Genomic DNA, 18,220 nt, shown 5'->3' with positions numbered 1-18,220 from the left:
AAGGCATTAATCAAGAATGCATGTTTTATGTGTCTACATCGTGCTTGCTACGTGTTTTCATGCATTCATGTGTTGGCTTCATGTTTTCATGCATAAAATATGTCTACTTTGTGTTTTCATGAATTATGGGGCATACTCCCTAAATCCTTTACATCTTCTTGCATCCAATTAAATGCTTCGTATGATGGTTCTACAAAAAGGTTATGTATAAATGAGATTTTTGCTCGAGGAAAAGCAAATCTCATAGGGGAGGAGTGTGATATCCCCATCAAAACAAGATCCATATAAATAAATAAATAAATAAAATACTACTAATAATATAATATTAATAATGGTATAGCTATAATTTATTGTCATATTGCATAATATATTAATTTTAAATATGAAATTTAAATATCATATTAAGCGATTAAATATAATATTTAGATTAGTAATCTAAATATATGAAGTAAATATATTATGCATTATATGTGATAATATTAATATTAATATTATTAATATTATATTAAGAAATATAAATGGTGTAATCTATATGTTTTTTTGATAAGTGTAAATATATTATGCATTATATGTGATAATATTAATATTAATATTATATTAAGAAATACAAATGATGTAATCTATATGTTTTTTGATAAATGATAAATTTTATTGATATTAAAAAGGATTACATTGCAAAACATGTAGGCGTGCATGCCTTGATTTCCAAATACCCCCTTCCAATGCAATCATGAACAGGCCTTCATGCCTAGATTTTCAAATGCCACCCTCAACAAACCAACACAACATTATCGTCAAACACCATTAGGCATGGACATTAACACCCAATCCAAACACGACACCAACAAAGACACCCATAAACAAACATGGACCAAAGGACTAATAGAGACACAACACCAAACAAACCAGCAAGAAATATGCCCTACTACGGAAAATGGGCTGCCGAGTGTGAACCAGAAGTTGGATCACCCATTCCTCCAACGGGCCATCATGTCCTCCCTCGACTCAGTGAGCATCATACCTCTCACTATTGGCATCTTCCCCATCTTCTGACCCAACACTAGTGGCAACCCCTCTCTTTGCCATTTCCCTTGTGTCCTTTTCCCTGACCTTGCTTGGCATGAATTTTCGTTTACACTTCCTCTCCTCTGCCATATGCTTTTGATCCTCCTCCCATTTAGCTAAGTACTGGAGCAAATTCATCTAGGCTGTGACCAAAGTGTTGAATATGAGGAAAGGTTGCACACCTTCCTCCAATCCTTCCACATGTCGCCAAACACCCTCAACAGTTCGGAAACCAAGACCCACTTTTGCCATGTCAAGCCACCTTTGATACCCTTGGCGCCAATCGGGTTCCAGACACATTTCTATTATCACTACAACCTCCTCCTTGTGCTGGGCCAAAAGGAAAGCCCACACACAAAAAATAGACGAGATGTCCAAATTTGTTCATGTGCAAAAATCCTTACCCATAAATTCCTTGCCTAACAATTGCTCGATGATGCTCATAAATTCATCTTCTTGAATGTGAAAAACCTCACCCAGGTGGCATGGTGAGATCTCTTTGCTAGAACTTGATGTTTGTTCCTTCTTAGGGGTCAATAGGTAAAAAATTGCCTCCAGTTGCTCTTTAAGCCTTAAGCTTGGTCACTATGGAAAGATAGCGACGTCTAGAAAAGATACAATTTAACCTTTTCCTATGTCTGGAAAGTTTGCCTGACCCCTACATCACCATAATTGGCTCCTACTCCATGTGACTTTTGCATATTGTCTCCATAGCCTCTAGATGTGCCAAAGGTAATGACTTTGGTTGTCAACTTACCACGTCACATCTCCATTATTGCGGTGTCATTTCATTTGTTTGATCAGTGCAGGGTTTTGATTTTCAGATAGAACAATATTTGTTAAATCCTCTATCATCTCTTGATGTTCGCCTAAACTAACATCAACGTTGGCTATTTTTTCTGCGAGCTCGTTCCCTCCCCTTCTAGTGTGGGAAACACGAAAGCTCTCAAAGCCATCTAACAATCTTCGGATCCTTTTAATGTACTTGCCAAGAGTCCGACCCTCCATTTTGCTCTTGATTATTCCATTGATCACAATTTGTGAATCACCAACTAGATGAACCTTCTTACCTCCATGTTTCTTAGCAACATTTAGAGTGAAGATTGCCACTTGACATTTTGCCACATTATTCGTCCCCTCCAATAAAGACTTTGCTCCTAGAACCATGACATTATTGCTTGCATTCAAGACTGCGCATCCAGGCCCACAACATCTCAGGTTGCCTTTAGAAGCCTCGTCAAAATGTACTCTAATCCATTCTTCCTCCATCTTCTACTTTTTCTCCCTAGGATTCACCACTGAGGGTAAAGGATTAGCTCTTGGAAGCCCATTAACGAGAAATGATATAGTATATATTATTAATAAAATTATGTTATTATTAATATTAATTATATTATGAAAATAATATAATTAATGAAAAGACATGACTCTTAGAAGAAAAAAAGTTTATATATAGAATATTAACTTTTGAGAAATCATCATTCAGAAATATGGAGAAAATTTATACAAAACCAGTTTGGCAGAAAGTTTGGATAGAGAAATTTAAATTAATAATTGATTTTCTGACAGGGGACATTACGGATAACTCTCATTTGCTGCCGTTGTTTGCTTTTGAACAATTGAACTTCCATTTCATTTGTTGGTGGTTCCTTTCTTTCTGAGAACTTTATCCACAGTTTGATGGTTTTTAGCTCTCCTATTTACCACCTCCCTTTCCTTGTGGAAACTTAAAGCTTTTATCTCGGTATTAGCAGTTTGGTCCCTTATGCAAACTTTGTTAACAGTTCAATGTTTTTGCGAACTCTACCTTCTACTGACAATGTTCATTTCTCCGAACATTATATTCCTTAGTTAGTGGTTCCCTTTGTTTTGAGAACTTTGTTCATAGTTTGATGGGTTTCGCTAACCTCTTATTTTACTACTTAACTCCTTATGAAGACTTTGAGCTCTTCTTATCGGCAATTTGGCCCCCTTTTCAAACTTTGTTGGCAATATAATGATTTTTGCGAACATTACTTTCTATCAACATTGTTGGTTTCCCTAGTTTTGGAAGTTCGGTTAGTTTTCAAAACTTCACAACTTAACAACAAAATTGAAATATGCTTGATAACGGAGACTAGCAGAACCTTGGGAAGTTTGCAAAACTTTCAAAGTTACTGACACGCTAAAGAAAGCCAACATACTCTCAAAACTTTGATTAATCCAAGTCGTTTATTAGACTTTTAAACTTTCAAATTTAGTATTTGGATACAAAATATTGACAAAATGGAAGGGTTTTGGCAAAACTTTGGATAACAAAAGCTAGTTGATTACAAACACGGTTATTAAAATTTGGAAAGTTCTGATAAAGTTGAAAATGTTTGATTCTTTTAAGATGTTGAGAAAAATAAGATAACATTGTTGATGTTAATGCAATGGCCGTTTGCTTCTTGCAAGACCATGTAATGGACCAGAACCAAGGCAAAAAATGAAGCCAAAACTAGAATCCCGATCATCAATATTATAAGCCCAATCAGATTCAGTGAAGCCCACAATCTGAGTTGCTCCGGATACGCAGTGAGTGCCAAATTGATTACTTCCCTGCATGCACCTCAAGATATGTTTGGCTGCCCTGCATGTACTTCAAATGACTGATGACTATCTGTCAAGTACAGAACACTAACTACCAATTGTGTATACAAAGTGGTAGCAATTGTTGGAGTGGTGCAACTGATAGACAACACAAAACTTGATTGAAAAGGAGTATGCATAGGCTTGCGATCAACCATTCCAAATCTCTGAAGCAAATGAAGAGCATACTTAAGTTCAAAGATAGACATACCTACAAAAGATTGATGAGCCCGAAGACCAAGAAAGCAATACAGTGGACCACGGTTACTTATATAAAACTGACATACCTACAAAAGATTGATGAACCCAAAGACCAAGAAAGCAATACAGTGGACCACGGTTACTTATATAAAAACGCTTTATCAAAGCTCTTTGAGTACTCTCAATAATGGAAATAGAACTCTTTGTGAGAATCAAATCATCTACATAATGAACAAGAGTGTGAAGATCCCCTCCATGTCTCTGAATAACAGCCATAGGATTGGAGTGACATCTAGTGAATATGGAAGCTAGCAAGAAGCTATCTATCTTCTCATACCAAGCCCTAGTTTGGGATTGAGAAGAAAAAGTTGAAAGTTAAAAAATGGATGTCAAGTTAAAGCAATTTTGCTACACAATGTAAGAAGGTAGTTTAAACCTACCCTCCAAAAAAACCTAGAAGTCAATTTAGAGAATCCAATAGAGATGATGGATTGGTTAATTGTGTATTTTCTTCAAATATTGAGGTGGAGCTTACTAAGTTTGAAATAGTTGAAAAGAAAGAATGATTAAAGCAATGGAAAAAAGATATTTAATGCTATTGAATTTTTTTTGGGAGCTTGTAAAGCTACTGAAAGATAAATAAAGCTACTGAAAGATAAATAAGTGATAAATTAATTGGCTTTACATGACAAAGTACAAGATTGATGGTATAAATTTTAAAAGGATATTCTGAAAGGTGTGGTTTAGATTATGAAGAGGATTGAAATAATTCTTAGCTATACAAGAGGAATGGAAAGTACACCAATTATATTTGATGTCAAGGGAAGAATGCCAGAAAATTTAATATGACAAGGCACAATCTCAACAACCTAAAAAAAATTCAAATTGAAAAATTAGAACACAAAAAACTAGGATGCCAATGATGGTAGTAGTTAACAATAGTAGCAGCAATTAAATATAAGACTGGAAGATAAAAATATGATTGTTTTCATTTTTAAAAAGCAAGAATATGTTTAGAAAGTTTCATTTTTGCTGTTATAAGTGGAAAGGTTTGTTGATTGTTAGGATAGCACTGAGGGAGTAATAGAGCAAATATCTTATGACTGCAACCTCAGTAAGATGTTGAAGCATAGTGAGAGTAATACTGCAAATATATTTTGATTGTGACCTCAGTAAGGTGTTGAAGCAGAGTGGGAGATTAATTTGATTATAAAAATAAAATTAGTCTCCCCCAATATGCCGGCTACAAGATGCTGTGGACGGAAGTTACGTTTCTATTTTTTTTGGTTTGTTGAGGTTGATGTCCCACCCTTGTTCCATATGAAATTTTCTAAGAGGCTATGCATTGTATGACAAATGCTTTACATAGTATTGACGAACTTGTAACAAATGACTATTCATAGACAAAAATTTTCAACTAAAAACATCTCATATATATTGTGAAGATAATCTTTATAACATGTTCTGATTGATTACAAACACCTTTCCAATATTACTTAAATCAAAAATGAAATAAAATCTCATCAGCACTATAAGGGCAGAAAACATCCACGAATAGAGATAGATTTTTTTTTTCTTTAATATAAAATTATCAATTTCCATATATCCCTTTTATAGTGCAAACTATTGAAGCTCATGCAGAAGAACAAGGCAAATAAATTGACATACAAAAGTTCATACTGTATACATATTTCATAACATAATCATAAGTGTAACAATGTGTATCAGTGGGGGTGACCCATGCAGAGCAGTGGTTGAAACACTTTGTTGGTGAGGCTTCCACCAAGGTTCAAACCCCCATTGGTCCACTGTGCTTGCAAGCTTTGTGCCTAGGCTGGGCCTTTGTGCTGCTGGGTTTGAAGTTGTGGAGTGTTTGGTAGCTTAAAAAACTGCTTATTACAGACCAAAAGAACAATGTGTCTTTGTGATCAAGCCTTTAATGTACATTGCAACTGTACAAAGGGAGAGCACCATTGGAGTGATTTTTCTTCAGCTATAGATCAATGGTCCCTTGCACAACTTCCTACTGAAAGGGACCCTTACCTTCATGAGGGAGAAAATAAAATGATCTGCAATCATACTATTCCATCTGAGAACTGGTGTTAGTGCACAAACTTTATCGTACAGTCTCTCATAAGCTTCAGAAGATCCTTTGGCTAGGCTAGATGATTCTGACTGACATGCAACCTTTCAGACATTTTTGAATTGACAATGGAAGCAACATTTGAATTATTTGGGCCAAAGCTTTCGTAAATGAATATCACATTCCAATGTGGAGATGTGGGTCACCGTGTTGATTTGTGGTGACTGATCAAGGAAGTACTGTACTTTTTACATAAGCCTTGGGGTTGACTTTTTTTTGTTATCTCGTCAAGCATTGCCGAATTGACTTGTCAACCATTTCCCAAGGTTGACCCGTCAACCATTTTCAAGTTGACTCATCGACCATGTCCCAAGGTTGACCCGTCAAGTATGTTTAGGGTTAACTTGTTAAGCTGACATAAGTGATCTAATATTGGCTTAGGGTTTTTCCTAATGCAAATATATAGCAGCGTCTCGCAGTGTTATTGAGCTTTAAGGGAGATTGAAGATTGTAACAGGTTAAAGTTACTGGATAATAATATTGGACTTGATGTTTGTTGGACGTAGCCCAGGGATTGGGTGAACCGCATTAAATCTTTGTGTCTTCTGTTTATTTGTGTGCTTTATTCCTTTGATATTGGTTATATTTGCATGCAACTGTTATTTTCTGTCTATCTAATCCTAACACACTGTTCATCCACCTCTATCTCAGTCTTGTCAATATAAAACTTTTTTGTTTACCAGTTACAAAATAGAAAAACATCAATGCTTAACTTTACATGAGTAAATCTCTGTATCATAGGTTTTGCTAGATTGTATTGATTTAGCTAACTTGCTGTTCAATCTAGGAAAATAGGTGAGAGCAAGAATCAACACTAAGAAAGACAGATGACTAAAATATGCAACAATAATGCTCTTATAGAATTACAACAACAAATTCAAATATAGAAATCTGGCTGTTGTAGTGACTGGTGTCAGTTAACATCTTTAGAGCATTCACTTATAATTTTCTGACATGATTGGATTCATACAAGTACAAAAGCATACTAAAATGACTCATATGCAGATATCTATATTTGAATCTGAGTTTTGTCATCAACTTATGTTCTCATTAAACTATTATTTCATGAGAGAAAAATGTCTCTACTCCATATTAGACACTCAATTCTCTCATTGATGAGAGATAATAAAATGATACTAATGCTCTCTCCACATTGATATAAGAAACTACCACTATTGCAATAATAGATAAGATTTTATTATTAGTTAATGGTTATCTGTTTGTAATCTAATGTAAATATTAGAATGTTTCTAATATTAGTTAGCTGTAGTTATATGTTAGCTTTCTTTATTTAGCTAGAATAAAATATTTCTATTCTTTACGATCATTGCCTAAGGAAACATCACTTTATTCTTTTGTATATATAGACCTCTCGGTCTTTGTTAATAACAAACAAGTATTTTACCAATTACATCGCAATATGGCACCATAGCCGATACTTCAATTTTTTTCAAAAGATTTATAATTTCATGAGAAAGAAAAATGTCTCTACTCCATATTAGACACTCAATTCTCTCATTGATGAGAGACAATAAAATGATACTAATACCCTCTCCACATTGATATAAGAAACTACTATGCATGCACATGTATGTTCCAGAAGATCCTGGCAGTTGTGCTTTGCATTTTCCATATATTTGTATAAACATAAAATAACTATAAGTATATATCTGTATTTTTCAAAAGACTGTAAAAATTGTGTTTTGTATTTTCTCCATACAGATTTGGATATACAAGAATAATCATCTCACTCTCTCAATTAGAACTTAATTTTCACATAAGAGAGAAGCAGTTGATTTTCTATGAAACCTAAGATTTCATTCAATGACAACGTGATACATCTTTCTTGTTTATGTGATCACAACCAAGTTCCTGTCAGTCTTAGTAAAATGAAGTTTATGATTTTGAACATCTCCAAATGTAAATTTTCCCTATTCAAATTATTTAAAGGGGATCCTTTGAAGGTCAATTCAACATACACGTACTTCACAGTCCAATTTTGTGTCCCGTCCTTAAGCATAAACATTGGCTTTTAATCAAACCTATAAGGGATACACTTCATTTTTCTTTGTCTATGGTTTTAGATCCACTTCAAAGATATCCCTTCATTTAGATGTCTTTTTAACACAATCATTAAACATACAGTTTTATACGGGTTGAAGTTTGGGGACTTAGTTTGGAGTCAATTGACTAGGTTCATATTTAGAGGATCCAAATTCGCATGTTGTAGTGTCCAATTCATTGCAAATGGACCATTCCTTAGTATATTGTCCAAGCTGAGTATGTTGCTTAATATCTACTTCTTGAGACTATTGTTGGACTGACTTTCTACATACAAAGGCTTAGATCCAGGGGAGGTTTCCCAAAGTTATACACACAACACCTTTTTTATTCAATGATGACTGCATATCTAGGCCTTAAGAGACTCCAAAATTGTTTGTATTTTAAAATTAGCTTGCTGCTTTTGTTTCCTATTATCTCAGTTTAGAGACTTCCTTTTGCCATGTATTTCTTGGATGTTACTTGTCAACTTTTTTTCTGAAAGGAGTTCATCATGAGATACCTGTTGATAGTACCCCACCACTTGTTTCTCCACCCCTCAGCCACTCATACTCAATTGAGTATGTTTTTATGTAGCACATCTTTTCATGCAATGGATGGTATCGTTTGCTATCTTTACTATCTTCAATGCCATTAGTCTCATTGGGTCATGTTTCCCCTTGGTCAATTGAAGGTGGGCTCTGATTGGCTACAAGTTGGAGATTGAGCAACATTTCAGCTCTAATGCCCCTTTTACTACAAGATCCGGGGGAGATACCATTGTCTCTATAGAGACTCAAACAACATTCTTCAATATTCATACTAGTACTGCCAGAGCCTTTATCTATTGAAGGTTGTCATTGGTGCAGGGGCACCAAGGAGAATGATCAATTTGTTCATTTGGGCCTATTTTTCTTATGTTTTCATGGCAATGTAATAATGTTTTCATGGCAATGTAATAAGGTCACACAAGACCATGAGTTGTATGAGTCTTTTGATCAGGTAGGGTTGTCAAACTAGAGTGCAACATGAGGCCATGCTTGGTCCTATTTTTCATTCATGATGCAAAATATAAAAGATGTAAACAAGCTATCACTATTTCACAAGATCAAAAATAGGCAAGTTGCGAAATAGAGAAGCTATCACTATCTCTCAAGGTTGAAGATTAGTAAGTTGCAAAACAACACAACATTGACAACATTTTGCAAAAGTTGCGATCTAGCGGTAATTTAGTTCAAATTCATGTTATGGTTGGTTGGAATGCAGTTAGGGAGTTAGATAATGACCTATATGGTCGACTGATGTAATTGGTGAAGTTTAATGAAGATTTGGTGTATTTTATGTGCCAAAATGTTAAGGTTGTAGCTTTTGTCGGATTGATTTTAACATGACATACCTTGTTGATGGTAAATCATCTTTAAGATAAAATATCTTTTATATATATATAATATAATATATGTAATATAATATATATTATATATATTATACATTATGTATTATTATATAATAATATAATAATATAATAATATATTACATATATGGTTAACATATTAATATTACATATATGCTTAAGATGAGTTACATATATGGTTATTTATACTACTATTATATTAAAATGCTAACTAGTGATGTTTAATTGTAGAGACATGTCTCGTCATGAAACATGTCTCCTCCTCTCATATTTATAGGCCTTTATTTGCATTTGGAACACAATCAATACAATGGGAATTGTTAGTACATTTGCTGTGATCCTAGAAATTAACACAAAATACTGTTTTCCTGTGTAAAATTTGCTGTTGCAGAGATCTGTACGGATGTGTATGGATTGAAGAAGGGCCCAAACCCATACTGATCTTTTTAGGATTGAATTAACTATCTTTTGGTCCAAGTATGAGGTCTTAAGGTGCCAGGAAGAGAAATATTTAATCAAATTTGTAGTTGCAGGACACAAAACCCTCAAAACTAGGGTTTCTAAGACAAATTGGAAATTCCTCTTAATCCCACCATTAGAAAATTCTCATCTTTGGTGTAATGGAGGGCTGCCTTGTGTAATTTAAGATTTTGTTGGTATTAGACATACACAACGACTCCACGGTGTTTGAAAGCAATCAGGGGCTAGACATCTTTATGTGGTTAGTCAGATTGACTGCAAACAAGTATGCAAATATGAATGTGCAAGGTGGTCAATTAAACTGAGCATGGATTGAGTGTTTGGTTGTACATAACTTTCTGTAGGGTGCTCTCTTGGAGAAACAAAATCTAAACATATGTTGCTTTGGTAAACCAAGGATCTAACCCTACTAGGGTATCAAAGTGAGGGTTTTAGGATTTGGTACTAAGGAGAGAAAACCCAGTTGTAAAAGTTTAGAATCCTAGAGAAGAGGGAAAAGGGTATTTGAAACTGGATTTTAATCCATAAGTTGTAGGTGGATTTGGAAAGAAAACTAAATTATCTGAATAGGAGGCCTGATTCCTAGTAGGTCTAAAACTGGCCAAATCTGCAGAAAGGAAGACTTAGAATGTTTAGATTGAAACCATGTGTCCAAGTTGGTCAAATTAAGTTGTGAGAAGACCAAAGAGCATGTCTACAAGTCTTGGAGTGGAAGTCATAGGTAGATCCTGATTGGCAAGGGGGTAGGGTAGAGTGCTTGGTGACCTTGGATTGTGGAAGGATTGTTGTGGAGGAGAAAATAAATTCACTTGTGAACCAAGTTAGGAAATCTTTGTTGTAGGGATGTTGGTTGGCAGGTTCGCAGTGAAGGTACAATCTAGCTGGGTCTAGTGAGAATTTGATTAAGTACTCATTACCCTCTGCATTAATCATACTTAAATGCAAATATCTACAAGCCCTAAAGCCCCCATGCTGATCTTTATTTTCTTCCTATCCATGTAGGAGATATGCAGCGCTAATAGCCCTTTGGATATTTTGACTTCCCACCTAGAGGTAGGTAAACTTGTGAGATGTCTTTTCTCCCCATACTTCTTGACCTTGTAGCTTTTCTCCTTTTTGATTTTATTGACTCGTTCTTGATCATTGCTTGGGCCAGTGGTATAAACACACTTTATGAGTTTCCTCAATACTATGGGAGTTACATTGGCCTTGGCTGTAGGAAAGATTTTAGAGGGAGTGCTTTGTTTTGTTTGTTGATGCATTTTTGAGGCCCATTGACCTACTTTCATTCACTACTGGACATGAATATACTTATCTGATCTTATGTATTAAATGCTTATAAATAACTTGTTTAATTAATCAAGGAACCTATACATATTAGTGATTTTGCTGAATAAGTTTGTTCTTAGGACCCACAAATTATAATGGCTTTTGAAGACTTTTCCAAGAGTCATATGATTTACAAACTATCTCTTGTTTGAAATATGTTTTTGGACCTTGAATGCACATGAAACTTGAGACAAAAATTAATCATCAGGGGTTTGCTTTTGTCTCTCCTTTTCCAGTTGGCTGCAGGTATCAACCATGGACACATTTGAGTGGAAATGTATGAATAATTATCTCTGTGGCATTCCAAAAGAAAAATTGCTTGAGGCATTATTAAATAGGATTCTTGCTGTATTTCATATAACACAAAATTATTAAATAGGATTCTTGCTGTATTTCATATAACACAAAATATGCTCAAAATCTTGATCTAAATGATACAGGATATTTTGACGCTTATGTTTATGTTTCGTGCAGTGTCATTAATTTGTACCATATTTTCTTCGCCACAAGGGCCATTCCTAGATCACGTGGTCATGTTGTACATCTTCAACTATGCCACCCTTACACCGAGCAGCTTTTTTGTTATGCTTCTATAAATATACGGACTGAACTGTTAGGATGTGAGACATTGCATTTTTTGTGTGTCATGATGCCCTCTTCCCTTCCATACCTGTACATTCCAACATGGTTACTTCAAATATACTGGGTCTCCTTTTTTGTACAGAGCTTTTGCATAATACAATCTTGTAATTTACAGTTCTAGCATGATGCATCATTAGAAAACAACTGTCAATTGAATAGCTATTTGAGTGTACAAATGCCATATGCTAAATTTCTTTTCTGTAACATACTACTGTTCACATTTCTGATGCTATAATTTTGCAGTGAGCAGTTAAAACTGTGTTCATCAGCTGGTATCTTGTTTTATTTTTTATTTGCTTCTGAGTAACAACTATATATCCGTTGAACTTTAAATTTGTTATAATACCCATCTCCTGTGGTATTAGATTACACTTACAGGAATAGGTAAGCAGTAAGTTGGAGAGGGTAATTGTTACTTATTTAGAAGCACATTTCTGCTCTGCAGTGCGTACTTGTGAAAGGTTGGAAAGCAGGAGCAAGCTGGAGTTTCCCTAGGGGTAAGAAAGCGAAGGATGAAGAAGATCACACATGTGCTATTAGAGAAGTATACTCTTAGAGCCTTAATTTGTTGTGTGTTAAATTGACAATGTTGATAACTTCCTTCATAAAATCTATGTATGTTCTCTCGATGATAAAGTAGGCTTCCTTATAGATATTGTGTACCTACTGGATATTACATTTTGAATAAAGATTCTTTAATTAGTATGTTTTTAACCCTAGTGAGCTGCCTTGTAAAAGACTTCGTGGAACAAAAGAATTACATTCTTCTAACTAGATGTTTTTATCTCAAATTGAGCCATGTTACTTTTAATAACTATAGGAAAGATTGAAATGGGCATTCAAATCACTGATGATCTCCATTGGCATTATGATCATCTGTATTTGGTACGACCAGCTCGCCTTGACCAATTGAGGAAACACATTTTTCTCTCAACGAATATTCGTTTAATTTCAACAATTGTGTTTAAACACAAATTAATGCCATACACATTGTTGGATTTGTTTAGGTCTGAAGTTTGAACGGTCAACAAAATACATGTAAGGAGTTAATGATCTCATTGCACTGAGAGTCCTTTGATTTTGTTGTACTCTAGCTAACTTCAACAGATAAACAAGAACATCTTCTGCAATCATATAAGTAAAAAATGATCTGTGATATCCTTTTTGAGTTGTTTACTTTAAACAAATAGGGTTTGACAAAAGCATATTTCACACAAAAGCACAAAAAAGAGCCGTTGTTGATCAATAGAAAAGAACATCTGCTACAAGCAGATAGATTGAAGGTGCAAACATTCTTGTCAAACAGATCTTTATCGATAAATAGGGTTTTACAAAGCATTGCGTATATTATCACAAAGGGCCATTGTTGATCTATGAATAAAATATCCAAGTACTGACTGGTCCAACATATTCAGTATGTAATTCCAATGTATTTTGTCTGAAGGTTTGTTATAATCAATTTTGAAGAGGGCTTGTTGACCATATTCATGATTCCAGTCGAGACATTCACAAGATTTTATAATATTAATAAAACGAGTCTGCCTTTAATAAAACTGGGCCATTCCTTTTCTCTAGAATCTTGTAAAATATGCTGAGAGTATTATGGAACACTAATTTCCGGCAAACGTCTTTTTGGTACCTTCAAGTTTGAGCCTGATAAAGGATGCACTTATTAGCTTCCCTATATTTATGCATTAAATAGATTCTTAGCACAACTTCAGGTATATATAGTTGAATGCAGGCCGGATGTTGTAAAACTTCACAAGTTTGATACTTGAGACTTTTAATTGCCTACTTATTGAAGCTCTTCAATTTCTGTTTCCTTTAAAAGGTAAAACCCTCTCATTAGTTAATTTTCTTTTTGGGGTGCATTCCTTTTGACAAATGATCTAATTCTCAGATGCTAGAATATTTGGACTAATCTTAAAAGATGTTGCAGTTTGCATCTTATCGTTATTGAGATTTTCTGTCACCTATCTATTGCATGCATCCATAATTCTCTTTGGCTTTTTGAGATGGAATTTAAACTCACTGGGTAGCTTACAATTCATCTAATCTGATGGGACAGTTTCACAACTAAGGTTTCTTGATACTGGAGTAGAGCTTGGTTTTCTTTTTTAAATTCTTGATTAGGAAATTACCTTGCTTCATCCTTTAAACAAAGTTTGCTAGAGGATGTCGGCAGTAGCATCATTCGCCAGAAGATCCAATTGCATCTGACACTACTCCAATTTACTGAAAGACAGTTTATCCCCTGGCTTTATTATTCTTTGGTTTTAGTTTTATACCGGGGTTTTCATATTCATTGAAGCTTCTATTTCTGAAGTAAACTCTCATAAGTATTAATCTTTCAATGTTGAATCTGTTTGACAGGAATCATGGAAACCTTGTGTCTTTATCTGCACTGAGATTTCCCTTCGTCCATCTTATACGTGTGTTGTTTGAATCTCTGCGTCTTGCCATGTAGTTAAATTTCAATTCTAACTAACTGGGTAACTTATGATTCAGCAGACCATGAGGGTCCATTTGCACAATTGCATAGCTTGTTGATGTTGGGATGTGATGTTTACTGTGTTCTTGCTTTGACAATTGTGGATAATCTTAGTCCATCCTTTTCAATTTTTCTGGACAATGTTGGCAGCCATCCAGCAGAAAGTCCATCCATTGTTCACTAATTAGTGCAAACACCAAATCCTTTCCCTGGCTGTCTGACACTTTTTAATTTATGCTGACTGAGAGTTTGTCTCAAATTGTTTTGTCTGTGGCAATGGATGATTATGATATCCTGCAGTGGGTGAACCCACATGTGTGCATCTCTTACTACTGAAGGAGGTCACATATGAGCCTGCAAAGAATCTATTAAGGAGGAGTTGGATCTGCATTCCTTCTGCTTGTCAATCAGACCACCTAGCATCTCAACATGGTCACACCAATGACCTTTTGCTCGCAGGACACTTTAGTTAAACTGAAGGTTGTATGAAGCCCTTAGATGAATTTCATTCCACTTGTCCATTGTGAACTCACTTCTAAGGTTTAAGTCTATATTCTGTAGTTTCCAAGATGTTGAATGCCATTGTTGATTTTTATTAATGGAATTATAGAGGACATTGTCAACAAACCCCACACTTTGCCAGCTAACATATTTGTCATCCATCTAAAGCTTGGCTAGCAAGAAATAAAGAAAAAATATATTGATGTCCTCATATTACCTTAAAGTAAGTCAACGAGGCTAGAGTTTACAGTTATTAACAAAAGTAAATTCTAGGAAGGGAGAACGTTAGAATCAAAAGAACATAAATTCATAAAGGTAAAATAAAATAGTGTGCTGCTACGTTATAGTTGTCAAGGGAGAACAAGGGCCAAAAAAGTATATGCCTATGAAGCCTGGAAGAAAATTTCATCAAATATTGTTGTCTTCAGCATATGCCTGTGAAGACTGGAAGAAAATTTCATCAAATATTGTTGCCTTATTTTAAAATGGAGTAATTTTTTGAGCCATAATCAGTCCGTGTGAGAGCTAATGCTCTTAGAGGAGTATCCTATAAGGGCAGGTCATGCTGGGATAGTATGGAAAACATTGAAAACACCCCTATCGTCAAAGGCCAGTCTAGCTCTCCTTGTGAAAAAAAGAAGCTTGTAAATGTTAATCCCTAAGTCATGTTGTCTATTAGTATCAAACACTTAAGTCATTCAAAAGGCAGGATTATTCGGTTAGCACTGTGACCGAGTCATTCTATATAGGCCGAGCAAATGAATGAAGACTTGTAAATATTCTAAGTCAAGTACCAAGCAGTAGTTACTCCCAAGCATGCTAATGGTCGCCGAGTACTCACATGATTACTGAGCTAATCAGAGATAACATTGGATGTCGAGTTAGTCAGAGTTTAGTAGAAGGTGAGTGTTATATAGACCGAGTTACACAGTTCATGCCAAGCATTGTTAAGGACGAAGGACAACATGACGAAACAGTTTATGCTGAGCACTAGTATGTTGTAAGTGCCAAGTAACATTGAATTCAATGTTAACCTTAATTTTCTATACTTGCTCAAATTTTTAATACAGATTTTTGGTGGGTTTTTCGAGATCTCAACTAGGTTGTCATCCCTTTTTTCTGGGTACCTCGATTTTTGTGCCTCAAATTTTGAGTCAGTGCATTCAAAATTTTGCAGCATATTTTTTTGGGTTTTCCAAGCTCTCTTTTGGGTACCTATTCAGTTTTATGGGTCTTTCATTTTTTCCTCGAAGTACGTGCCTTCACAATTTTTCACACTTTTTCCACTGGAAAACATGCTATGGCATCTCTGACTAATATTTTGCTCGAAGGAAATCAAAAGTTAAACGGTTGCAATTATGGCACGTGGAAACAGTCGATGTTACCATCTTCAAATATCGTGACAGTGATAAGGTGGTTTTAGATACTACAACTCGACCTACTCAAGTTGGTTTTGATCAAATTGCATGAGATCAGAATAATCTAGAGGCGATGATGCTTATCAAATTATCTATAGTTGATGATCAACTCCCGCAAATTCCATCCAACAAAACAACTGCCGAGATATGTGAGCATCTCAAGAAACTTCAGACAAAAGAAAAGCCTTCTTTTGCAAGAACACTTTGTTTTCTATTATCATGGATAAGCATAAATCACTCTAGGAACATCTAAATAGGATTTAGGAAATCTGTGATCAATTGCTTGCCATTGGACACAAGATGGAGGAAGAGGACATTGTGATCATAACTCTCAGGAGTTTACCCAAATCCTACGTGCATTTTATCGAGACGCTCAACATCACTTCTATTGGATTTGATCTGAAGTTCATAGATCTTTGCACACTTCTCCTTCAGCAAGATTGGTGTAAACAACAGTGCGGTAGCATTTCCAGACCCCCCTCCATAGAGAAAGCCTTTGTGAAATATCCCAAATGGATATTTACTCTGCTGCTGCTATAATATTTAATTATATAAATTATATTTTCCTATAGATTTTTCTTTGATCTTATAGAGCTAGACAAAAGTTGCAGAAGAATGTTGTTTCTTTTTGTATTTTTCAGAATATAGGTATTACAATGAATAAATAACAACAACTGATAAATAGAAGTGATAGAAATAATATGCAGCAATACATACTAATCCAGAAATGATTCTAAAACCATACTAGCAGAGTCTAATTTATTCTAGATTAGTACCAATATAGATGTGCTTCATACAAGATGGATGCCAGTTGAAAATGGGATCTAGGTGAGCTGCTGTAATAAACGCTAGGCTGAACCAAAGTGGTCACCTTCCCTAAAAATCCACTGCCTACAAAGATAGAGAGATAGATAGATAAAATTTTAACGTCCGTGAGGCTAAAAATAGCCTATGGGACAGCAAGACAACTTAAGCAGACTTAAGTAGCTCCGTTCGTTTCTTGTGTAGGATGATGATGAGCCCACCCAATTGCTTAGTGTACTCTTTGTTGAATAGGTTATGCCAAGAACTGTTACATATAGTATCCACAAATTTATCTCTGCTGTCCTTGTAGGCCTCACATTCTAAAATAAAGTGTTGTTTAGTTTCCACTTTCCCAAAATTGCAGAATCTGCAAATTCTCTCTTCCCAAGCCTCCTTTGGCCTCTTCCAACAACGAAGTTGGTGAGAGTTGGTTCTCAGCTGAGCAATAAGAATTTTAGCCCTCCAAGAAATGTTGGCTCCTATGTACGCTTTTTGGAGTTGATCACAAGTGGGCTTGAACTCATTTATATAATGTATTTTCTTCCTCCTAATCTCACTTCCCCAATTTCTCTTGTAGAATTTCCCCATAACAAAGTGTAACTGCAATACTAGAAACCGATCCATTGCCTTGATCAAACTGTATGCATAGGAACCTTTGAATTTGATCTTGTTGAGGGCTACATCCCAACAAATCTGCTCTCAACACTAGGGTTTGCGTCCCAAGTGAGGAATGCTCTTCCAGAGCAATGGCGTCCAAAATAGGATGATAAAATGATAAAAGATACTCCTCTATAGGTTGCCTTCTCCTTATATTCCCTCTCTAAGGCAATTCGAACCCTAAAAGAACCCTGAAGTGGATTGCATTTGAACTTTATAATATAACATTATTTTCCTAATAAAGGCGTCCAAATAGAAGGAAATCGTTACTTTATTAATGACAAATAGCTCAAGGCATCAAATAAGTCCCGACAATTGATAATCAAATACTAGAGATTGAGCTCTTTCCGACGATCTATCACACATAGGCAAATCGATCCAAATGGAGCCGGAAAACTCCTTATTACTCCAAAATGGCTAAACACTTA

At 35.2% G+C, this 18,220-nt stretch overlaps 1 protein-coding gene across 1 annotated transcript in view; it reads left to right on the top strand.

Moving 5' to 3' along the window:
- DCP2 (decapping 2) overlaps positions 1-18,220 on the top strand; it is a 99,577-nt gene that overhangs the window by 34,614 nt on the left and 46,743 nt on the right. The window contains exon 4 of the mRNA XM_089808684.1: positions 12,367-12,465. Within this exon, the coding sequence (XP_089664810.1) occupies positions 12,367-12,465 (99 nt within the window). The remainder of the gene's footprint in view (positions 1-12,366; positions 12,466-18,220) is intronic.

Source organism: Cupressus sempervirens, chromosome 11 (genome assembly GCF_028749045.1).
Source record: "Cupressus sempervirens isolate cs-2001-9-10 chromosome 11, ASM2874904v1, whole genome shotgun sequence".
In the NCBI taxonomy this organism is placed as follows: Eukaryota; Viridiplantae; Streptophyta; class Pinopsida; order Cupressales; family Cupressaceae; genus Cupressus; species Cupressus sempervirens.
This window is presented reverse-complemented; position numbering and strand designations above follow the sequence as displayed.